The 25,526-nt window shown below is 40.5% G+C and overlaps 2 protein-coding genes across 5 annotated transcripts in view; one reads left to right on the forward strand and one right to left on the reverse strand.

Annotated features, from left to right (window-relative positions):
• Positions 1–17,230, forward strand: part of fancc (FA complementation group C) — a 35,686-nt gene extending 18,456 nt beyond the window's left edge. For 2 of the 4 annotated variants that reach the window (XM_061767822.1, XM_061767825.1), the window contains 10 exons: positions 193–357; positions 1,784–1,943; positions 6,552–6,607; positions 7,468–7,567; positions 8,686–8,755; positions 11,857–11,953; positions 12,057–12,228; positions 13,920–14,144; positions 15,358–15,611; positions 17,092–17,230. In XM_061767822.1, coding sequence (XP_061623806.1) covers positions 193–357; positions 1,784–1,943; positions 6,552–6,607; positions 7,468–7,567; positions 8,686–8,755; positions 11,857–11,953; positions 12,057–12,228; positions 13,920–14,144; positions 15,358–15,611; positions 17,092–17,095 — 1,303 coding nt within the window. In that variant the 3' untranslated portion in view covers positions 17,096–17,230. The remainder of the gene's footprint in view (positions 1–192; positions 358–1,783; positions 1,944–6,551; positions 6,608–7,467; positions 7,568–8,685; positions 8,756–11,856; positions 11,954–12,056; positions 12,229–13,919; positions 14,145–15,357; positions 15,612–17,091) is intronic. The other 2 variants (XM_061767823.1, XM_061767824.1) reach the window with 2 other exon arrangements.
• The window catches only part of aopep (aminopeptidase O (putative)), a 96,407-nt gene continuing 87,834 nt past the window's right edge, over positions 16,954–25,526 (reverse strand). The window contains exons 16-18 of the mRNA XM_061767821.1: positions 22,214–22,300; positions 21,991–22,134; positions 16,954–17,196 (exon numbers count right to left, since the gene is read on the reverse strand). Of these exons, the coding sequence (XP_061623805.1) occupies positions 21,994–22,134; positions 22,214–22,300 (228 nt within the window). The 3' untranslated portion in view covers positions 16,954–17,196; positions 21,991–21,993. The remainder of the gene's footprint in view (positions 17,197–21,990; positions 22,135–22,213; positions 22,301–25,526) is intronic.

Here is a 25,526-nt window from a genome sequence, read left to right on the forward strand (position 1 = left end):
ATTTCAAATTCTTCAACACCTGGTTTAGTGTATTCTCTATATAGTGCAAATATTTTACATACAATTGTTAACTTCCAAAATAACAAGTTGAAATTTAAGCAATATTTCTGGAAAAAAACCAAACAAAAAACAACAACAATCGTGGTTTTCCGTAAGTCTTTACTTAGACTTAATGAAAGCCTTTGTGCACAGGTGTTCATGTAATAGGATTGTGGCAACATGCGAGGCTTGCATTCCCCTGGTTACCTGCCCTGAGGTTGCGCCTCTCATTGGATCCTTGCTGCAGCGGCCATTCGTGTGCCCACAAGCAGCTCTTGGTTGTGACTTCCTGGATGCTCTGAGTTCGGCCTATACCAGGTACTCCCTAATGTTCACATTCAGTATACATACTATACATTTGGATGTTTTTTTTTTTTTTTTTAAACGCTTGTATTTATCTGTTATTGTATACCATGTCTGTGTCAAACTCAAGGCCCGGGGCCCAGATCCGGCCCACCACATCATTTGTGGCCTGTGTAAGCCAATCGTGTCAACTTCCATGATTCTTTATAAAATCCGTCCCAAAATTTGAAATTGTCATATGTAATATACTGTATAATGTTGAGATATTTTTTTTTTCAATAATTTTGTTTGTTTGTTTTGAAAGGTAGTTGAATAGTAGTAGTGGTAGTTGAGTAGTAGTTGCAACTCATACTTCTAGTTTACTTTCGTAATAGTTTGGCTTTTTTCAATTAAAATTACAGCTTTTTTTCTGGTAAAAATTGGTGACTATTTAATTTTACTTTTCTCTATTTCAACTTTATTCACATAAAATTATGACTTGTAAGATACAGACTCGTTACATTGCAACCTTTTTTAATCATAACATTCTTTATCTGGTAAACAAAAATCCTATAATATTAGGAGTTTCTTCTTAATCTTAATGTGACGAATCTTTTCACCTTGAAATTTGCAAAATATGTTTTTTTTTAAATCCTCAAATTACAGCTTTAGTCTCTTAAAATTACACTTATTTCTTAAACAAAAAAAACAAAGTTTTTAGACCCTTTTCTATTTTTCCAGTTTCATGTTTGGACACAGGGCGGCACGGTGACCGACTGGTTAGAGCGTCAGCCTCACAGTTCTGAGGACCCGGGTTCAATCGCCGGCCCCGCCTGTGTGGAGTTTGCATGTTCTCCCCGTGCCTGCGTGGGGTTTCTCCGGGCACTCCAGTTTCCTCCCACATCCCAAAAACATGCATTAATTGAAGACTCTAAATTGCCCGTAGGTGTGACTGTGCGTGCGAATGGTTGTTTGTTTGTATGTGCCCTGCGATTGGCTGGCAACCAGTTCAGGGTGTACCCCGCCTCCTGCCCGATGATAGCTGGGATAGGCTCCAGCACGCCCGCGACCCTAGTGAGGAGAAGCGGCTCAGAAAATGGATGGATGGATGTTTGGACACATTTTTGGACACTCCTAATCAGTTATTTAATCAGTGTTTTGGCTCAGCCTCTTATTATTTCCTGAATTGTAATACTTCCACTTTGTTCATGTTCCTTTGGCAACAATGCTTGACACGTGTTGCTTTTCATTTTCCCTCTATTCTTCTAGGAGCAATCAATGTTAAGTATGTTGTGTGTATCAGGACACAAATCAAAGGCTCTAATTTCTAAGTTCGACTGGACGATTGCATTGTTTTTAAAAGCATCAAAAGCCGAGCCTCAACATCTGGTTCGCAGATGGCTTTCCTTGCAATGTGATACAATGTGATGTGACATACTCGATATGACTTGATTTTTCACAGCGGTTGCTTGTCACTGGAGGAGCGGGCTGTCGTGGCCCTGTGGTACCACAGCCTGCCCAACCTGGAGGAGGTGGTGCTCTGTCTGCTGGAGTCAACTGTCCTCGCTGACACGCCGCTGTCACTGCAGCAGCTCGAGCAGCAAATAGCGCAGTCACTGCTGGTGGGTTTGCGATACTGTACTCCTAAATGACTGTTAAACAAATGGGACAGTTGGTATTTTAGAATTCCTCTCATTTGTCCCAATGAGGAATGCGGCATGGAGCCTATGGTCGCAAAATCAAAGAGGCCATTGTACTCACCTGCCCTCATTTAGAGTCTCACATTGGAATTCATTATTTTAATATTATAATTTTTCTCTACAGATCTTTTTTTTATTTTTTTTTTTTAATTATCGACTGTTTCCTTTCCCAAATGTTGGATTTGCCCAGTGTGTGTCTCACATCATTTGGCCAGCTTCAAACTGCGTCTCACATCATTTGGCATGCACCACACAGTCTTTATAGTGTGGGCTAAATCGCGAAGTCCCCGCAGCCCCCCGAGAACCCCACCAATTACAGAGGGCGTAAGATGGCGCCCAGGTTCGTAGAGCGGCAAAGTCATGTGATGATGATTAAGGTAATGGAGAACGTAGACCTTGCGAGAGAATTACAAGCCTGTCCTCCATAAATATATAAAATGTACAAATTTATGGCTGCCACATGCTGAATACAACAAAGGAGTATTAGGGCCACATTGAAAAGGAAAAAAAAAAGAAAATGGGGTTACTGCCACTCTGATGTATTCTTTGTGTTGCACACCACAAACAAAACCAGATCAGACCCATGCAGGCATTCAAGGAGAGATTCAGAGTGAAAGAGGTGCGGAAAGAGTGCCGCACCACTTGAGCTGGGGTGGTGGGGATCATGCCTTGCTCAAGGGCAACTCGACAACAAGCGGACTCGTATCGCTCCGAAATATTTTGGCTTTCTTCTTGTTAAATTACAACTTTGTTCACCTAAAATTATAAAATTACAACGTGTCATAAAATTGCGACTTCGTCTTTTATTTGAGTATTTTCAACTTTATTCTCATAAAAAAAAATATTGTGGTAGTATTATGACCCTCTAAAATATTCTCTGCTCATTATATAAGGACTTTATCACGAAGAATTCAGAATGTATTATTTGTTGTATTCTGACTTTATTGACTAATTTCTTCTGGGTAACATTCAGTAAAATTACATCTGTATTCACGTAAAATTACCACTTTTTTTTAAATAGCAAGCTTATTCTCTAATTTGACTTTAATTTGGTAATATTTGGACTATTCTCGTAGAAAAAGACTTGTCGTAATATGAATATCCTATTAAATATTTTCTCTTTCTCATAATATCACTTTATTAAAATGTTGTGACTCGAATCATTATAAATATACAATACATATTGCATAAATGTACGGCTTTATTCCCCTATTTCAACTATTCTCAAAAGTATTTTGACTTTATGCTTGTAATATTGCACTTTGTAATATTGTCGTCGTATTCTTATTATGTCTAGTATTTTTGTTTTGTCGTAATATCTTGTAAAAATTACTACTTTAGTCATGTAAAATGGCAACCTTTTTCACGTACAATTGGGACTTCATGCTCAGTATTTTGACATTATTTTTGTAATATTTGGATGTATTCTCGTGAAATTCAGACTTTCTCGTGTAATATTTTGTCTTTAGTAAAATCTTGTAGTAAGTGATGGTAAAAAACTTAGAATGAAAACTTTTCCATGTAAAATTGTGACTTTATTCCTAACTTTATTCCTCCTAGCTTAGAATTTTTACTTGTCATATCTCATCAATTTACAACTTTACTCATGTAAAATTGCAACCTTTTTCTTTGACACATTGCGACATTCTCAATATATTAAAAAATATATTCTAGTAATATGTGGACTTTATTCTGGGAAAATGCTGATTTAATTTATTATTTTTTAAATGTAATTTAATATTCTGACTTCATGTAGTTTTTTTCATTCTTTGAAAATGGATGAATAAATGGATATCGATATCAATTTAATCGTCGCTTTTTTTCTTAGTAGAATTACCACGATTATCATATTTCAACATTATTTACTTTATTTTCATTGTTGCACATTTTTTTTCTTCGAATCTCTTCAATGTGGCCCGATAACTCCTACTTAGAAAAGCAATTCTGGTGGGAAACAACAATTTGGCAGCCATCTCGCCTCGTGTAAACCTCGCTCAGGTTTTTGGTTTTGTGACACCAGTTGTGTCACTGGTGTTTTCCCGACAGTGATGGTCCACTTGAGCTGTGTTGAACTGCGTAACAATGCACACTTTTGCAATTTCAGGTTCTGTAGCCATGAAATAAGATGGAAGACTTAACACTGCACTGAGAAATGCTGCGTCTGTTGATTGCACTCTCTGCCCTCTCGCGTTCACACGAGTTACTCATCAGGCCTGCTGGAAAGAAGTTATACACATTTCTGTGTCTATAAGGGAGAGAGAGAGAAATGATAATCCTTTGTTTATGTCTATCTGACATTTGTTTACGCTTTCATCCATCTCTGATTTTCCTCTTGCATTTATCACTTTGCTACATGCACGCAGACATTCACACACACGTCTTTTAGTGGACATCATTTGTTTATGATATTACATCTGGTGTAGCGTGTCTGTCATTAAGAGGGCAGGAGGCAAACGTTTAGGTTTCACTTAGCCTTAAGGTTGTTTGGATGTCCGATGTGTGCACACGTGCAAAAAAAGGAGACTGGCTTGTGTCGCTCTTCGCCTTCTCTTCAATCACTACAGTCAAATGGGGAAACCTGACATTAGGGCGGACATTCCTCGTTTGGGCTTGTGACGCCACATCTCCGTGATATAAACCTTCGCTTCCTTCTTCCTGACCGCCCCCCAAAAAAAAAGAAAGAAAAGAAAAGAAAACAGGATGTTTGTTTCGTGCCATAATTGATCCTCCTTCAAGTGTTAGCGGTAAAGTAATGGATGCGGACGCTGAAAGGCCCATCTGTTTTAAATAGCAGCGGCCGTGGCATTGGGCCTGCAAAGCAAACTGCAAACACACACGTTAGCGTTAGTGCACTTTGCTGCATGCATGTGCACCCATCCCACTCACTTTCATGCAAGCTCTTTTGCTTGCAAGGGTCATCTTTTTACAAGGAACACGGCAAGAACGTGGATGAAAGGTTGGATGTTGTAATAACACCAGGAATCCACTGGGTGCTGCTGTTTTCCCAAATTAAGTTAGCCGATAGACTTCGCATGATCATCTTTGAGGATATTGACGCACGCTTGGCCTTAGAATAGAAAGGCAAGATTAGAATAGAAAGCCCCTTTTTATTTCACAGTCCATTAAGTGCAATTACAAGTGTATCATTTGGGTACGTATATATTGATGATAATAATTTTGTAACTATACCTCTTTAAAATTCAAATTTAAAAAAAATTGCAATTCATCATGTTATGACTTAACCTTTTTGCCTTGCGTAATATAGCATTTTCACAGACTTTTTTCTTTAATATTTATACTTGATATATGTTGTCTTTATGAAAATTGGCTTGTTTTTTGTAGTAACTCATTTAATCCCAGCCATTTTTCAAAAGAGAACCCCCCCCCACCCCCCCTCAGTACCACTCATTTTAGAGGATTTTGACCGATTTTTCAAGGCACACAGAATGTTGTGTTCTATGGCTATATAAACATGGCACCCACCAAAAGAAATATTAGCGTTCCATCCTTCAAACATCCCAAAAAGTTTGTTTCTACCTCTTTCCATTTTTTTTGTAATTTGCGGTAGAACATGGGTAAGTAATACCAAAATTGTAAATTGTATGATGCACTACTGCCATCTAGTGTCCGTTTTTATGGGGATTAAAATTGCTTTCAATCCTAATCCTATAGTGAGGAGTGACGTCAGTCCCCTTCTGAAGCCTGTGGCGCACAAAAACGGCAAAAACTAAAACTACGTTTTGGGGATTAGGTGATCAAGTTCTAAAAAACGTAAAACTACGTTTTTGGTATTAAATGGGGTAATTGGTAAGTTCTCGCTAAAGTCATAGTCATGTAAATGTGAACTACAATTTAATCATGTAAAAAACTACAGTTATAAAATTAGGACGCAATTATAATATTTAGACTCCTAATTGTAGTCCCAGTCTGGATAGTAAGTTTTTTTCTCATCATTTTTGTTTCTTGCCTCATTATGCCTTTTTCTTGTAATACTACTACTTTATTCTTTTAAAATTGACTTCATCTAATAAAATTAAAACTTAACTCATGTAAAAATGACAACGTCTTCCATGTAAAATGATTTTCTACTTTATTCTTGCCGCGGGAATCGGTTATTACATGTAAAATTTTATTTTTGCGCCTTGTCTGTATTGCACAAATACAAACATACAAATGCGTGCTGTCTCACGCAAAGCTGACACAAAACAACCTAAATGAGACCCAAACGTGTTATTAGCAGTAACAAGTGTAATGTATAAGAGTATGGTAACGGTTGGTTATTCATTAAAATGTCAAAAATCCAAATCAACTGTAGATGCATTGAAACATGAGGAGGAGCGCAGTCCAGCTGTTAAGCGTTTGTGCTGGGGCGTTTTTAGAATGTGTTAAATGTAAAACACATGAAGAAGAGCGCACACTAGGTGGGAATGTGGGCAGACCAAATAAACTGCAGCTGAGGCAAAATATTGATGTAGACTGCCATCTAGTGGTTTCCTGGTGTGTGGTCACAGCCTGTTTTGTGTGTTGCAGCCGAAGGCCTGTGCCCAACACTGCTCCATCTTCTTGGTGGTGAATGACATCTTCAGGTGAGTCACACTTTGCCAGTCAGGTGCCGTTCTCGTTGTTGTCTATGCAACATGTCTATGTCTTGACTTACGAGTTTCATTCGTTCCGTGACCACGCTGGTAACTCCAGACAAAACTAACACAATTTTGCTAAAAATAAGCTTCATAGCACTCTACAGTATTATACTCTGCTTTATCATCGGTATTAGATATAATGTAAAGAAGCATGAGTTCATGCTTCACTTAAATGGGCCTCCTCCTGGTGTTCATGCCTTGGCCACCGGGGGCAATATCATAGACATAGATATAATACACTTAGATATACACTTAGATTTGACGGTGTAACAAAAGAAGACCGTCGCAACCAAGCAGTAGTAATAAAAGAAAGTAGCAGAAGGTAAAAGAAAATATGCCTTTGAGTACAGTATTGTTGTATTGTCTGACTACATGTGTTGCAGCCATGTTTGTGTTCAAATAGCCATTGCTTTAAAAGGTTATGATAAAACTGAGAAATCGATGTTAGTTTCGTTAACCCATCTCTGTCTTTTTTGCATTGTGCGATAGCATTAAGATAGCATACTTTCATAAGACAAATATAAGTGATATAAGTTAAGTGGTTTGGTTAAATACATGTGCAGTTCTCTTCGTATTATGTTAGTTTTTCAGTAAACGTCAATAAACATCTCGAGGCCAGCACTCGGCCTCCTTTTTTTTTTTGAAGAAGAAGAATTGTTCTCTGTCTGGCAAACTGCTGCTTGTTGTGGCGTTCGCCGCCGTTGAAAAACTAAAAAGTTGGGTGACTCGTAAGTTGAGCTACCGCTGTAGTTTAGCGCCCGTCATTTTGTTTTCGACAGGACTTGTGTCTCGTGTGTGTTTGGCAGGTCCCTCCTCAAGAAACAAGAGGATCAACCGCGCATTCGGGATCTCATCCATAGCTTTACCAGTTGCTTTTATAGGGAAGTGACACTGTCACGTGCACAGGTATGCCTCATCCCATGTCTTTTCAATTCGTTTCTTTCAAGTTTGCATTTGATGTTTTGAATTAAAGCAGAGCATTTGCTCTGACTGGCATGCATGAGCAATGTTTACCTTTCTGCTCATTTAAAATTATACATATAAGCCCCCCCCCCCATAATAATCTGTTTAGCTTGTAAAATTAGACTCTTTTTCATATGACGACTTCATTGTCCTAAAATTCTTAATGTATTTGTGTAATCATTCAACTTAATTCTTGTGAATTTAAACTGTTTATTTCTTGTAATATTATGCCTTTAGTTAAATCAAATGTCCCTTATATTATTGACTATGGTGTTAAACTCAAGGCCTGGGGGCCAGATCTGGCCCACCCCTTCATTTTATGCGGCCCGTGAAAGCAAATCGTGTTTCGACTTCATCTTTCTTACTAAAATACCAAACTTGCGTATTGTCTTCACTTTTAATAATTTTGAGATATTTTTTTGTTACCAAGCCCCCATTTAAGAGAAATAATAGTTGAACTATTTTTTACTGGCGTCTTATTTCAATACTAGCAAAAAATTGCCTTGTAATATTCTGAATTTATCTACTGTAGTAAATGTTTGCCCTTGTAATATTCTGACTTTGTTAGAATATGTAGACTTTATGTAGTAAAATGTTTTCCGCTCATAATATTGACGATTATGTAATACTGTATTACTGTAGCTCATTATTTATTTACCCTGTTCATCTAAAATTACAACTTTACAAGTTTATTCTTAGAATACTGGCATAATTTCTTTAATTAGCAAGTGTAACTTGCATTACAATCTACAATTTTGGAGTTTAACCATTCGGCTAAAATGCACTCACTGGCCACAATATTAGGTACACAGATTTAATACAAGCTCTGTATCAAAATGTCTGCCTTGTGATGTTTTGCAAGCCTAGATGGCAACACTAGATGGCAGTAGCAGCCTATTTAACAGATGTCATCTTGCCAACTAACCTATTACACGCCACATTACACACTCGGCAACCGGTGTGTCCCCGCAACACAACCTCAGCGTCACAGCGATATTTGTCATTGGCAAAGTGCCATTCATTCATTCACAATTTATTTCTTTATTTTTGTGTCATTTCAGACACCTTTGAAGGCCTTCTTCCCTCAGTCCCCTCAAAATCTGCTGCTTCCGCTCTTGACCCACCCTCCAGGTCAGTATGAGTGTGTGTATGTCACTCAATGCACAATACCTAGTATTGTTTGAACAAGACGCCGCTTCCTGCTGCGCACTGAATGAACACTTGTTTCTCCAATCCATATTAGTTATTGACAGTGGTGATTGCGATCACATGACGTGCAGTCGGTGTCACCCACCATTCATTAAAAGCATTAAACACAAGGACAAGCCGCTTCCTTATAAGCCGCCTCCTGTGCAACACTAGGTAAGCCTGCAGAATCAGTACAAAAAGCACATCAATTATAATGCGACATTGTCAAAGAGGCACAGTGGTACCTTGACATAAGAGTGCCCAAATTTACAAAGCGAGCTTCTGGTAAGCTGACGCTCGAGTGATACAAAAATGGAGCAGTTAAGGTACGGTAATGCCCACGTACGTGGGCAAGGAGAGCCGCAGTTGCCAATGCACGTTCAGCCGTTGATTGCACAGAACTGACAGTCAAACACGCAAGTACAAAATGAGAGCGTGCTGCTGTAGGCCACAACTCACGCCCAGACGATAACACGCAGACTAACCGACTCCGTCACTCCACTCACTAGGCCACACCCCTTAAAGAAACAATCCAACACCAAATACTGCAGTATGTTCAGTAAGTAGACTTTGTAAAACCAAATTGTTTAATTCTATTCTTTTATTTTTCTATACAATAAATACAGTGCTATTTTTCTTTATTTAGGACATAACATAAAAATGGTGGAAAATTGATTTGATGTACATATGTAGAACTGCACTTGTGTCTGTAGTAAGGCTGCAACTAATGATTATTTTAATAATCGATTGTGTCAATTATTTTTTCGATTAATCGATGAATGGGATTAGAAAAACATTTATCCCCTTTATTCAAAAACGGGACATTATTTCAAATTGACAGAGAAGAAAATGCAAAAACAAATGGATTATGATTCAATTACTGGTTTATTCCTTAACATGTCAGAAAATAGGCCAAAATGTTGACCATTGTTAATAGAAGATGTTTGCAAATGTCTAATTTGATGAAACACAAAGATATCATCAGTCTGTCCAGAAATCTAAGAATATTTACTGTTGAGAGGGTGAAATTCTGAGGATTTGGACAATTATAAGTTAAACAAGGTCTCTAAACGATTGATCCATTATGTTATCAATTAATGAGATAGATGATTAGTGATCGATTAGTCGTTGCACCTCTACAACCTAGTGGGCATGTGTACCTAATAAAGGTCATCATGTTGCATATGTTTCATGTGCAGTGTTGTCTAGTCGTGCTTATCAATGTGTGACCTGGCCTGCATGTGTACACCAAGGATTGACATGAATGGCGCCATTAAGCGAACACTGGAGCGCAGCCAGAACTCAGAGTTAATGATTACTACTTATTTTTGTGTGCGTGTGTGTGCATGCGTGCGCTGAAGGGTAATTCTTCACAGCAGCCTGAATGGAAATGGTAAGTGTGGCAAGCGGAACTTTTAACTTGTTTTATTTTTTATTTTATTTATTTTTTTTTAAAATCCCGATTTGCAGCTCACTGAAAACATTGACATTGTTAACACACGGCCCCAGGGTTAAACCAATATACCAAGTATATCACTAAGACTCAATGACAACATTCTGCCTTTGCATCATGTATTTTCTATACTGCAGGTCACCACACCAGCACACTGGCGCCTAACCGAGCCAATCGCAGGGCACATGTAGTATATACAAACAACCATTCACACTAATGGACAACTTAGAGCAATCAATCAATTGTATATTCTGTATATATTGTAGTTATTTTGAAAAAATGCTACGTCACAGCTTTCTGTTCGCGGTGATAAGGCAAATAGTTTTGGACTTTTCAAGATTTTCGGGTGGCCAGTGGCCCTGTATCTCCCTAAAATCGATCCGCACCTGCACCGATCAGCTGCTAAATCCCATCTCCACATTTAGAACCAAAACAAAAGCAATCTGAAGTAGGATGACCATTTTGAAAGCAGTTAGTTGAGGATCATTAATGTGATACGTTTCCAAATTGGATCTCCACACAGAGCAGAAAGTTCCGAATTTTTTGGGGGTAGTTTTGGACACCCCTGATTTAGAGTCTTCAATGAATCTATGAAGCATGTTCTTGGGATGTAGGAGGAAACCGAAGAAAACATGCAGAACTCCACACGGAGATGTTCCAACAGAGACTGTGAGGCAGATGTGCTACACACTACTTCACTGGTGTGCCCCTTTACAAAAAAATAATAGTATAATAATCCATTTTCTATGTTGCTTATCCTCAATGGAGTCGTGAGTTGGTTGGAGCCTATCCCAGCGGACTGGGGGAGAGGCAGGGCACATACTGAACTGTTGTAAAATATTGCTGCATGCTTTGAATGGGAAAATGTAGTGCCATCTGTCGGATAAATATAAACATTCCAAATCGAAAGTCAGTAAGTCAGTACAGAACACAAGGAAGGCAGGATATTGCTGCAACTGTGTGCTTTTTCACTCAGCATCCTGAAATCGGGGCGGGAAAAGTGAATGTCAGGCACTGAAATTGAAAAACATGCCACCCCGCTTCTCTTACGGCTTTTTTAAAATTGTTTTTAATGAAATATTAACCACTTCATCTACCTTTCCATGTCAGTGACGTTTATATAGAACAGCAACCTCGGGGAAAATAGTTTTTAATAGAATTTGGCGGGCAGTGTAAAAAGAGCTGTCATGGAAGTCACACAACTGGAAATAATGTTTTTAACATTTTATGAGAAATAATATATCATACTGAGAGGTGATCCAAAATATTAGACACAGCCTTTGGTTACGCTCCATGTTAAACTACACAAGAATAAATAAACAATACATTTGTTAACTTTGTAAGGACAAAAAAGTTGATAAAGCTCTTGTATTGGATATCATTAAAGTTTACTTAAAAAGTGTGAATTTTCCTAAACTGCAAAGTCGTCTCTTGTTTGTCGAAAGCGGAGTTTTTAAATTGGGGACATTTTGCCTGAGTACAGCTCGCTAGGTTTCAGGATTTGCAGCTGGTAATTGAGCATAAAAAGTGCAAATTTGAGTGCATTGTGTGTGTGTGTGTGTGCGCGCGCCCGCCGATGTGTGCTTTGCAGAGGCGTCTGGGGAGGCTCGCAGACATCACCTGAACTGGCTCAGCGGCTCATTACGGAGACTGACAGAGGAGGAAGAGGAGGCAGGTGGCAGTGGCGGGTTAGAGACTGTAAATCTCTCTCTCTCTCTCTCTCTCTCTCTCTCTCTCTCTATCTATCTAATTAATTAATTAGTTTAATCAAATTTATTTGAATCTATCTAGTGGGGGTGTTGTGTTTGAGGCCTGGTTCCTGCTGGTCCAATGTTCCCACTGGATGCAGGAGGCCCTCCAGGTGCTAGCTAACGCCGAACCCCGAGACTGCTACCCCTTGCTGTGGCTGCTGACGTTTTATCACCACCCCACCAACAGGGGGCACCACAGGAATCAACGACTGGTAATGCTGTCTTTAAAAATAGCAGTTTTGAATATCTACTTCAACCTGAAATACATCATATGTTGGGAATTTTAACTCCCTATTAATTCAATTAGTTTATAACGCAGACTGTGGACTTTAAAGAGAGAAGACTTCCGAAGTTGAATCGCACACACTTTTCATTTCAGTTGGAATGCACCCTTGCAAAAAAACGGAAGCGTGTGAAATGTTACTGCATGCTTTGAATGGGATAACGTACTGCCAACTGGTGGACAAATGAAAAATAAAAACATTTCATTAAAAGACAGAAGTCCAAATTGAAATCTGAACACAAAGGGTTGAAGAAGTTTGTTTATGGCATAAAAAACTGCCCTGCGATTGGCTGGCAACCAGTTCAGGGTGTACCCCGCCTCCTGCCCGAAGATAGCTGGGGCAGGCTCCAGCACTCCCACGAACCTTGCGAGGATTTGGGGCTCAGAAAATGGATTGATGGATGGATAAAAAACATATCTTTTGATGATTTTCAATGGTAGATTTATTTTATCTATTTTTTTTGTCAAATGTTTTGGTCTTTTTGTTTAGCCTTGCCATTTTAGGCTAATTTCAGCAACATAAAAGATTATAAAGGAGTATTAGTATTAGTATAATTGAGAATAAAGTCATAATTTTACAAGAAATTCAAAAATCCAAATATACAGTGGTACCTTGATTTAGGAGTTGAATTCCTTCTGTGAGTGAACTCATAACTGAAGCTCGTTTGTAGCGATCTCACATTTTTGCTCGCAAAAAAATTGAGTGAGCGATGGCTCATAACTTGGAAAACATTTTGCAGGGATATGTACGACTTCAATCTGTGAAATATCTGTTTTAGCTTGAATATATTTAACCTTAAGGCCTTTGGAGGAGCTTTCTGACGTCACCACAACAGGGCTCTCTTTTTAATTTGGCGACGTGGCAAATGCCCTCAGCATCTACACAATGAATGGGTTTGTCGACAGTCCGCGGCAGTGTGAAAAAGCAATCTCGAAAATGTAAGACTTTAATATCGAAAGTATAGAACTTTTGATCTAAAAAAATATAGTCTATAATTTGAAAAATCTCAAAAAATATAACTTTAAAAAAATCTACAATTACTTTTTATCTAAAAAAAATGCTAGTTTTTTTTTTTTTTAATGCTAGTTTTTTTAAAGTATCTCAATTTTATAACTTTAATCACGAAAATACAAAACATTTTTACCAGTCAAATTAAGATTTTAATCTTGAAAATACCGGTATGTCTTTTCATGACAGTTTTATTTTTTAAATCTTTCTTTCTATCTGTTTCTGATTTTCTCTCTTTTTATTTGCCTTTTTATCTTGAAAATATTATTTTATTCTCAACAGTTTACAATTTTTATTCTCGCAGGTTTTTTTCTTTTATTTTCAGTGTGGCCCTAATATTCATTTTCCGATGACAATTCTCATATCCATCTCTTGTGTAAATGTCCAAAATGTCTCCGAAGCAAAGCCCTTGCAGGTGAACGGGACAGGACGTGAGCAAACACAATATCAGGCAGAGACACATTAAAAAGTAAATAATGGATGACTTCTATCCGAGGGAGGAGGAGGATGAAGAAGTATTGATTCCTCCTGTTGCCGCCTCCTCTCATAACAGAGGAGACGCCATCTTTAGATGATCACGCGTGTATTAAATTTGTCATTTGGATCTGCAGGTGTGTGTACAACAAGTCTGGGACCAGCTGCGCCTTCATTTCTCAGCTCCTCCTCCTCATCCTCTTCCTCGTCGCCTCGTTCCCGCGGAGCCGCTCCACGATCTGCTGGCCCTCGTCTCGCCGAGCGCTCGGCGACCGTCGCCTTTTCTGATCCTCGGCCTCGTGGTCAACTGCGCTGTGTTCTCCCGCCAGTCGCAGAGCGTCTCCACACACATTGTGCGCATGGTGAGGAGTCCGCCACGCAGGCATCGACACAACAAATAGGATGGACGCCCTCCGCAATCTCGTCCATCCGTCCATTTTCGATGACTGTTATCCTCGGGTGAGCTGGAGCCTATCCCAGCAGATTTTGGGCCAGACATCCTGGCTTGGCCAATCACAGGGATGATATAGACAAACAACCAATCACACACTCTAAAAACAGTTGGGGTAAAAATAACCGAATGTAGGTTCATTTTAACCCAATTACTAGGTCAAAAAGGGACTGACTACCACTTGGGTCAATTTGACCCAACGTCTTGGGTTAAATGAGTAACCCAAATTTGATTCAATAAAATAAGCCGGCATTGCAGTTGTTACTTCATCATGTCTATACATAATGAAGCACACAGACAAAGGTTTACAAGTAGTGAAATGATCCTTTTATTATATACTACCAAAAGTTGTTCTATTGACTACAATGTAGGGTTACTGCAAAAAAATTGCATACCGTAAGCATATTGTACACAAATCTATCCATCTCTTTCTTCATTCCCTTTATACCTGCCTTCCTCCATCCTTTCCTTCCTTTCATCCATCCAACCTTCATTCATGTTCTTTCCTTCCTTTTGTATCTGTCTTCCTTCTTCTCCTTCTTTCATACCATCCTTCCCCCTTCCCTTACTTTTTTCCTTCCTTACTGCCTCCCTTCTTTCCTTTTGTACTTTCCCATCTCTTTCCTTCATTCCTTTTTTACCATCTTACATTCATACCTTCTTTTTCCCTTTTCGTACGTTCCATCCATCCACCCTTCCTTCATCCATCCTTTTCTTTTCAGATCAACGTCCCTCCCTCCCTCCCTCCCTTCCTCCTGTCCTTTCATATATCCCTCCACCATCCCTCCCTGACTTGTCCCTTGTTTCCTTCCTCCCTCCCCCTCTGCATTTTATACTTCCTTTCTTCCAGCCGGGCTTCATTCATACCATCCTTCCAACCTCGTTTACTTCCCCCTCTTTCCTTCCCTCCATCCATCCTCCCTAACATCCTTAAGTATACGCTGTACCTACTTTTGCCACCTGCATATACTACTTATATGTTGAAATAGTGTATACTGTACACTGGGTTTGGCTGCAAATCGAATGTAGTGAGACAAGTACGCCATTTGTGAGGCTCCATGTGGTACTATCGACCAAACTGTCAAATTAGTTTGCATATAATTATACGTGTGTGCGTGCGGCAGCAGGTGGCGGCTGCGTCCGGTCCGGTCAGTCGAGCGGCGCACGTTCTGAGCCAGCTGGAACAGCGGCTCGACACGGGAAGCGGCGGCAGCGGCACGCTAAGCGACCCCGACACGACCTCTGTCAGGATCCGTCGGCTTCAAAATGAGCTGGCCACCTCTACGCCGCCGCTAGACCTCACCGATGCTGGACACGCCTACCACCCGCACTCACCTAGGTGGGACCTCACACACACAGTGGACACTAACACACCCTGGTGAGTTCGACATCAGTTCAGGGTCTGCTTCATGAACGTTAGTATCGTTAATGAAGGCCACGCTCGGGGGGCAGGATGGCGTCTAAATAACGCACATGAGGAGGACAAACACACACACGCGCAGCATACAAGGACAGTGGAGCAGTTCGCAATGAATATGTGTCAAACTGAGGGAGAAGTGAGACTATAAGACTATAAGCTTGGGCAATACGTCACATCATACCATATAGAAATGGCAAGCTCACGCAAGTGATTGTAATATAAAGTGCTTACAAATAAAAGTCACCCATGATAGTGTAAAAAATTCCAACAACCTAATAAAATAGCTTCATTATCGGGATTGGATGCTCAAGTAAAGAAGGGCTCTGATCATTTGGTCATCCATTAGGGTTAGGACTGATTTGGTTGGAGAGAAATAGGCACCAAAAAAATAATAAGAATAAGCTCATAATATTGCCAGAAAAAAAAAGTTATATCGTTTTGCGTGTAATTTTAAAACTTTCTGATACTACTTTTTGTCTTAATATTACAACTCATCTCTATTAATATTACGACTTTATCCTCATATTGAGTTCTTTCACATGGTGCAACATTTTTATATTAATATGACAATTATTATTTTAATTACAACGATTTTCTTTTCATAAAACCTTTATATTACAACTTTTTCTAGTAGTAAACAGTTAACTACTTGTAATAAATATCCTGACTTGATTTCTTGCAATATTAAAACTTCTCTATTGCTATTTTTTCTCTTTATTACAACTTTTTTGTAACAGTAAAGTTTTTTTTTCCTATTTCTATTTTCTATAAGCATTAAAATTGTTGTAATGTTACAACTTTTTCCTTTTATTATTACTACTTTCTCTTAATGTTATGGCGTTTTGCTTGTAATATTAAATTATGTATCCATCAACTTTACAACTTCTGTAACTACTTTTTGTCATATAATAGTAAAACCTTTTCTAAGTTTTGTATCACTTCCTTTCCTACAGCTTACCATCACAACTCTTCTCATAATATTGTGACTTTTTTTTTCGATTGACATCGTTTCGTAATCTTTAATTCATAAATTCAAAAAAAAAAAACAATTCTCTACTGCTACTACGCATTAATCAGCATTAATAAATTTGAGTGTAATCTGTTGGTCGTTGTCTAACTATTGGACCCTCAGTTGAAGAAAATAGGATGTTATCATAATACCATGACCATGTCTGTGTTTCCGACGTTCTGTATCTCTTCCATGAAGTCGTGTTATGCAGGAAAACACCTGAACAAATTTCTAGTCTAAACTCTTCACAGCCTGATTGGAGCTTCAGACTAAACAGCACAAACACACGGATCAAGTTATTCTTTCCCATTTTTATTTCAGCTGTACAAAATGAAATGTTTGTGCGTGATCGCAAAAGTTTACTATGAGGCAGCATCTATTGTTTAACCACCAATGTTCCTTTGTCTCTCTTAAATATTTCCTCTCCAGTTAGCGGCCGCGCCGTCGGAGTGCCGCAAACATTCCGAGTGGTCGCCACGAGTGCTCCACCCTTTTGCACGATCGCCTGTCATCTTCTCGTGTGTTGTCAGCAGCCTTGGAGAAAACAGAGAGAGAGGGGAACACATGATGGAACTGGAGCTACAAGTCACACTCACTTGTAGAGGGTACAGGACTTCTACATAACCCCCCAGTGGACACACTTTGCATAATAATGAAAAAAAACACAGTGATGGCATTGTTGCAACTCACAATAACATTCATAATAATTGGTTTGATTTATACTGACAGTTGGCAACCCAATAAAAAAAACTGCAGTTTTGTAAATGCCAATCAAACAAACAAAGGTGTTTCAAACTGGCTGTAGAAATGCAGATTTTTAAGCGCTTGAAATACATCATATCGTCCTATTAAAAAAAAACAAAAACAAAAAAACTCTCCTTTGAAAACCTTAAAAAAAATGATGCTGAAAAACTAAAATTACAAAAATAAAGCTTGAAATATATATAAAACAAATGGTGAATATAAATGACGCTTAAAAAAAACAAAATGCTTGAAAAATACATTTTTAAAAAATGCTTAAAATTAAATGCAAAACAATTCTTGAAAAGGTAAAATTAAAAAAGATTGACATACTGTAATATGGTAAAATACATAAAAAAAGGATGCTTTACAAAAATGAAATTAATTTAAAAAATTATGCGAAGCAGGGCGGCATGGTGAACGACTGGTTAGCACATCTGCCTCGCCTGTGTGGAGTTTCCATGTTCTCCCCGTGCCTGCGTGGGTTTTCTCCCACAGCCCAAAAAGATGGTTGGTAGGTTAATTGAAGACTCTAAATTGCCCGTAGGTGTGAATGTGAGTGCAAATGGTTGGTTGTTTACATGTGCCCTGTGATTGGCTGGTGATCAGTTCAGGGTGTAACCCGCCCCTCGCCCAGTCAGCTGGGATAGGCTCCAGCACACCCGTGACCCTAGTGAGGATAAGCGGTATGGAAAATGGACGGATGGATGGATGACGCGAAGCAGCTCCCGCGACGGCCACTGCATTCATGCGACTGTCGTTGGCGAGCGGACTGGACGCCTGTTCCTGCTGAACTGAGCCAGTGGTTGTGTAGGACTGATTATCAGCTCAGTAGGCACAGGAGGCCGAGCCCAGATCTTCCTGGCTATCAATCATATTCTACATTTGATGATATGATTTGTGTGCAGTGCTCCTTCCAGCTCTTGCTGGATCATTGCAGTTTGTTAAAGGTGAAGATGACTCTTTTTAAAGACCTACTCAACACACACTCAGCTGGATTGTAAAAGAAATGTCATAAACAAGGAACATAAAAGCCGCAAATCCATCAAATGGCTTTCCACTATCAACAGTTTGATTGCGCAGATGAAGAGACGGCTTTCTTGTCTTGCGATGAGCCGGGGCGGCATTAGGGTGTCATAAATCACCAGGGCTTATACAGTATATATGTGGGCACTGATGGGTGTCATATGGACATTATTCTCTTTAACGGCCCGTTGATGGCCATTAGTCTTTTAATAGGCCCTAAATATAGGTGGACTGATGACACGTTCCGCATGGACCTCATTGCTAATTCACACATCCGTCCTCATTTAGACGGATGGCTCCCTCAGCCACACATGGCACTTTAATGTTCTATATATGGACACCACATGCCACTTCATCAATGCGTCAATCAGTCAGGAGCTGGAATGACTAAGCTTGTATGCTTTGAACTTGCGGGGAAGGCCGTATATGGCAAAAAACAAAAATAACATGTATGGTAATTGCTATATTGCGAGTCGCTTATTGCAGATCTCTGATAGAGTTAGCTTGACTTTAATGTGGCAGCAATTATTCACATAAGGTCAACTGGGCTCTTATTCTTAGTGGAAAAAGAAACCCTACTGAGTATTCTCAACTGACAACATTTGGTAACCAAGTTGCTCAAGGACATGAAAGATGAAAGAACATGACTGGAAAGCCACTGTTTAAAAACATAAGCCACAGTCATTTATATAAAATAACTTCACAAATATCAACCTTAAGCCCACGAATAGCTAGTGCACACACTCATAACAATACAAACAAATGTAAGTAAAGAGCAATGTTTAGCTTGATGAGCCACAACTACGGTACTGTAATTAAAAACATCACCGCAATCAATTCTGGGTTTCCATAATGCTTTTTGCTGACTACCTTGCCAGGACCGTCAGTGTGAGGAAGGGTGCCAATGGTTGAAGCAGGAAATCGCCTGTTCACACCACCACCGTCATTCAAGCAGAGCCCACCCGGTGCCTTTCATGTACTTGCGTAGAGTGTGTGGATGGTGACCTCAAATGGGCAAATAAAATACCTGCACCTCTCTAAAAGTATCACATATTGGCGTTGAATTGCATATATCAAACATAAATTTATACCGTAGTATAATAAATAATTGGTCGCTACGTCGCAGATTTCATTTATTGGGGTCCATTATAAATGAGGGTTTACTGTAGCTGTAAGTGTAATGACTGGAGCATGGAAATGACCAGAGAAGCAGATAGGTGTGTAGTTTGACTTTCTTTTCGTTTCTACTGTCTTGTGGACAATGTTCTCCTCAGGTGCAGAACTTAGCCACTGTGAACAAAGAGGAAATCAATCACTGTTCACCAATCAGCTAAGCTCTGTGCCTGGCTGGAGACAGCACACACATACGAAGACCCCCGCTTTCCTGACCATGGACAACTCATCACACACTCCTGGATAATCATGTCTTCGTCAGTTTGAACTCTGTGTGTGTGTGTGTGTGGTTGCCATGGTAGCCGGCCAGGTCAGGACTGTGTGGTAATCCCTGGCAATGTGATTTTTATCATAAGTCACAAATCAGCACGCCAGGAACCCCCACAGCCCGGACAGTAGGCATCACGACACAATCTTGCGCCTCAACTTAAAATGTCCTCGTCTGACATTAAGCATAAGGAAAAAAAGAGATTTGTAGATCTTTCCTTTCATTGGCCACGCTTGGCTAACCTGGCGATATGACGCTCAATAAGCGGCTCGAGTGGGATTCCGAAGGCATGTAGCACGAGGAGAGAATGCTGGGACTGAAAGACCACCCGTCTTCAAGAAAAAAGCCCTTATAGACAGGACAAAGTTTTCAAGCCCTGCTCTGATCTCAACAAGCAGCACTTGAAAAAAGACCCAAGTACGAAAAAAAAAAAAAACATTCATGCAGTCAGGGAGTAGATTCATCCATCATCTTAATTGGCCAGAGGTCTGGACCAGTGAGGTCCACTTCTGTTTACACAAGGTTCAGACTAGTTTGTTCTAAGGGCCCCCCTCTTTTTTTGGGGGGGGGGGGGGGATGGGTTTGTGTATGTTATACCCTCCAAAATAAGAAGTACAATGTCTATATGGCTTGTCAATGGGGCTGGGTTTTATGGCCAGTGTCGTGATTCACGTAGCCTAGGGGGTACACCCCAGACTGGTTGCCAGCCAATCACAGGGCACATATAGACAAACAACCATTCACACAGATGGACAATTTTGAGTATTCAATGAACCTAACATATATATTTTTAGAACGTATGAGAAAAACATGATACAGAAAATAGTAGTACTCTTAAACATTTTGTATCTATACTAATTTAGACCAGTAAAAGCATAAACTGTTACCACTGAGTCCAATAATTATGAGCTTGCGGACAAAAATGGAGAATATAAGATGTAATGACGTAAGGCAGGTACAAATGAATAAACCCCACACTTGTGTCCGTGAGATCTATCAGGTTATAGCCAGATGCGCAAAAAGCCTTTTACATCCTGGGCATCAAGCTGTCTAGTAGAGAGAGTGTGTGTTTGAAGATAAACACAGTCTTGTGGTGGGGAGGGACCTACGTCAAATAAGATTTAGAGCTAGAGAAAATCCGTCACTCAGGTTAATGTGGACCTGTGTTGAAAGCAGCACATCAAGGTCATCCCCACAGAAGACTCTTGAATGAAAATGTTTTCCCTCTCGCAAATAAGTTGACAAGTCTTGTATTACGCTCGATGGGCAGAGGTTTTGGGACACCTTACCAATACGAATACATACAGGAAGTAGAAATGGCAGAAAAAAAAAAAAGGTTGACCATAACTTTACGTGGGAAGTTTTGCTGACGATGTTAGTAAAAATTGGACACTTGACATGGGAGTTTGCGAGAAGTAACTGGGAACGTACGCCATTCAAAGGTTGACTGTTTTGACCATTCCAAAAGGGTGAACGTTACGGCCACACACACAGCAGAGGACATTTAGGGCTCAAGGGTATAAAAATGCCACTTCCCCCGTCTTTCTCTTGCCGCATTCCCAAATTCTTCCTCCAACAAATGCGTCCTGACAGCGCTACTCCTAGAGCATGGAAGAGGCCCCGTCCTGAGACTACAAATATGCACGCGCATGGAGGAATGTGTCAATGTAGGCAAGAGAAGTGACTCCCGAGTGGACGTCTACTTGTGGTGATCATTAAGGACCTTAAAACAGCATATATGTCAGCACGTGGTCAACAAGCCAGCACAGACCTCCGCCGAGGCATAACTCATTTATCACCATCACGAGTAAACACCTTGGACTGTGACATTTCGGTAACTTTTGTTAAACTAAGAATTCCTGCAGAGTACCTCAGAGTGCTCTGATTTTCAGGGTGCAAAAGTATTTGGACAATTGTCATAATTGTAAATTGAACTAAATACTTCTGCACCGAATATTTTATCAAAAAGTGTAGACGGGGAGTTTTACATATACAAATAAAGAGGGAAAAAAACAGCAGTTAAAAAAAATGGTCCCACCCAACGATAGTAGTTTGCGTAGCCAAGCGAGCCAAACTAACTTAAGTAGTAAAGACGAAGAGTGAGAAAAGATCTCTCTTACCTGTCATAGCACCATCTCCTCCACCACCGTGCGTGCCGATTGGTCCATTTCCTCACTGGCCAATGTGAGGCAGCGACGAGCCAGCGCCTGCTGCTTGGCGTCCTCCTGAACCATCAGTTCGCCGTACAGATACACCCCCATAGCCTATAGTTACACAAACACAGCGTTTGATTGTAGAACTCTGCTCCAGTTTACAGTAGCTGAGTGCGGAATGTAGATTTACTTGGTCATGAAGCAGGAAGCGCTCCACGTCGCCATAAGTGTGGGCGTGTCTGTGTTTGACCACCAGCTCGCACCAGCGATGTCGCACCTGCAAGTCATAACGTAGGAAAAACACAAGTGTGATTAATAGCAATAAATCCAAACACTACATACTGTACATATTTGATTCGTTTTGTTTAGAAAACGTCACGGCCGAGGAGACTCGCAATTGCCGGTGGAGTGTGTCGTGTTAATCATCCGGAGTAACACCCACCCTACATGGGCCAGATTCTCACCTGCGCAAGAGGTGAAAACTTTTCTGGCTGCGTAGATCGTCCCGTCCACTTAAGTCTTCATGCGAGGTACGACCTCTGGGTTTAAGCAACCCTCAAATGTGGCTCTACTAAGTCAAGTGGAAGATTGCACTCGAAATGTGGATGCCGTGACAATAAATACCACACATACTAATAAGATTGTAAAAGAGACTTCCAGAAAGTTATCAAACGTATGTAGAGAGACTAAACACAAAATATTTGTATTGAGTTGATCATAGAGTTGCTGTAAATTGGCCATTACAGTTTTTTACTACAGCTGTGATATTTATTAGCGGATTACATCGGCACGAGCAGACGTTTTTGTCCCAATTTTTTCAAATGCTCCTGGTGGGCAAAGTCAAGATAGGACTGCCTCGTTGAAGAGAAACAAGGGCAGAGGTCCCAATTATGACAACAACTGTACATACATCGCAATGGCGAGTTGCATATTTGATCATTTTAAAAATATAATAAAAGGCTGAGGACCGTTGATCGAGAGTACAGTGGGCACAGTCCCTTTTTCACCGATGGACCTCAGATGTAATTGCTCAAGCCTCAAAACTATGTCCGTCAGTCCGCTTACTCTAAGTCCAGGTCTCCTTGAATGCGAAAAACAACCGAGTGAAGTTGTGAGGCAGTGCTGAGCTCCGTGCCTGGCAGGCAGCCATGATAACACTTTAAATGGAGCTGACGGCTCATCTGTGCCGGCTGAAGGCGTGAGAGTGTATTTTGGCTCCAGTCCTGACCTGCTGCAGTCCAGACGTGACGTTCTGCAGGGGAAGCTACGCGCGTGACCTCGTCAAGGTCGGACGTCGACCTGATTTTTGTAGATGCTCCTCAAGAAGGGAGGAGGCTTGATTGAATAAAGGTGATGCTTGACATCCGGCTTGGACTACTCATAAACAACTAGATGGGCTTTGGAGGACAAACACTCTTACGCTGCTTTTCCACCACTCCGTACCGGCTTGCCTCCGTTTAGAAACTGTAAAAAAACATTTAACATAGCAGTTGGAAAGAGAGACGATAAGGAGAAAATGGCTGGATTTCCGCTGGATGGTTCAAGTGACCCAATATTTTTTTTTTGCTCTCAAGTGTCACAATTTAGCTAAGTCATGGCAGCTTAAAAACCAAAAAAGGAAAATCAGATCATTTGAGATCAGAACCAGACTTCTGAAAATCTCATGCGTATCAGATATCTGCCAATGTCGTGCAGCCTAAATGCACGTAACGGATATGCCCCCCGCAATGCCAGACTAACGTCAGCAAAATACGCCGATTGGTGATGTATACACACCCGCGTCTGCTCGAACGGCACAAACAAAAATCACCTGCTGTAAACAAGCATAGACAATTAAAGATTGTCTAAATATGCTACATTGGGGGGGGGCGGTCAGCCAAGGCCCACTAAACGGTATGTGACATTTAATATTTCTATGATTTCTGTATTATTGTTTCCTTCCGTGTGGACACTTGTGGAGTTCCATGCAATTTGGACGTCTGTCTGCGCATGTAGCTGTCTGTTAGTATTAGTGTAACTATACTGCGTATAAGCCACTTGAAATATACTTGGAAAAAGGCATTCAATTGGAATTGGCCACTTGTACCTACAGTCTAAATTCAGCCTTTGTGTCCTGGTGAGGAGGCACAATTGGACTGATTTCCACGAAACGTTGTTGTGGCGCAGAGAACCAGGAAAGATGGATGAACTCATGAAATTTTGATGTAGATTCCTCCCCACCACTTTTGATAGCGGTTTGACCTTGACAGAGGTCTGCGCTCGAGGCCGACGCACACAAATACGCCCTACTCGGCGGATCCTCTGTTTACGACGGTCCTGACGTACAGGTCTCGATGTTTCGAACGGCTCGCAATTAAATAGTTTGCGAAGCAACGGAAGAATATGTCAGTATGTGGCACGCTCAGCTGCCGGCTTATTTAGTGGTTCTCGTTTGATTGTTTTATTTTCATGGCCTAGAAGACAGAAGTATTTAAGTAATCCTGCGCAAGTCAGGTGCCCACGTAGCAATAATCCTGACCTATTTGAGCATTTTCCCCCACTTCCAATCAAATGCCAGGTTTTTAAAAACATTTTTTAAACAAACATTTATTGTTATTGCCCTGTGATTGACTGGCAACAGATTTATGAGAAAATTAATCTGATACAAAAGTCAATTGAGTTACGAGTTTGGTCATGGGACAAATGAAACTAAAGTAAAAGTAGCATCAAAGTTGCTTGAGAAAACGAACGTCCTTGGCAACGTTAAATTGCTATTTGTTGTTTCCAAGCATAAAATGGGTGCTGCGTTGCCGTGGTAACATATGGAAAGCACACGCATGCAGATGCGACAGCGTGGGAGCGGGCAGGGGAGGCACGCGTCGTTCCCCCCCCCACCCCCGACTCCTGTTCGGAGGCCCGCCGTCGTCGCCCTCAGCCCGCTTTGCCGCTCACGCTGTTGCCTCGGCCGGGTTACATTCCCGGGGAGAGCCCTGGGGCACGGCAGCTGCATGGTGCTCGCCCTTGCCTCATTTTGTAAAAATTCTTTATTCCGTCCCCTCCGAGGGCCTCTCGCTCTCACAGCGACATTCCTCCATTTATTAGTGCCCCCCCCCTGCATGACTACTACTGCAACTGATACTAGCTAGTGGCAGTGCGAAGGATCACATCACACACCTCCATGGTGTCAATGTCGCACTGTGACTAAAGCGCATGATAATGTGTGGACACATTAACGGTTAGAGGTGTAATACCTGACACTAACCTCACTGTTATTAGCGATTAGAGCGCTGAAGAAATGAACAAATGTTATCGCGTTGACGACCAGTACAAATTGTCGATTCTGGCTACCGCACGTATTCTTAAATCGATGATCATAAGAATAATAGCAGAGACTTATGAAGTGCCTTTCAAGCAATACAAGGATGCTTAATAATAATAGTGTAGATTTCTATCACTTCTTATTTTAATCAACTTCAGACCATCCGAGCTGTTGATTAGGGCTGAGTAACTCTTTTAATCAGATT

The sequence above is a fragment of the Phyllopteryx taeniolatus genome, chromosome 3 (assembly GCF_024500385.1).
Source record: "Phyllopteryx taeniolatus isolate TA_2022b chromosome 3, UOR_Ptae_1.2, whole genome shotgun sequence".
NCBI lineage: Eukaryota > Metazoa > Chordata > Actinopteri > Syngnathiformes > Syngnathidae > Phyllopteryx > Phyllopteryx taeniolatus.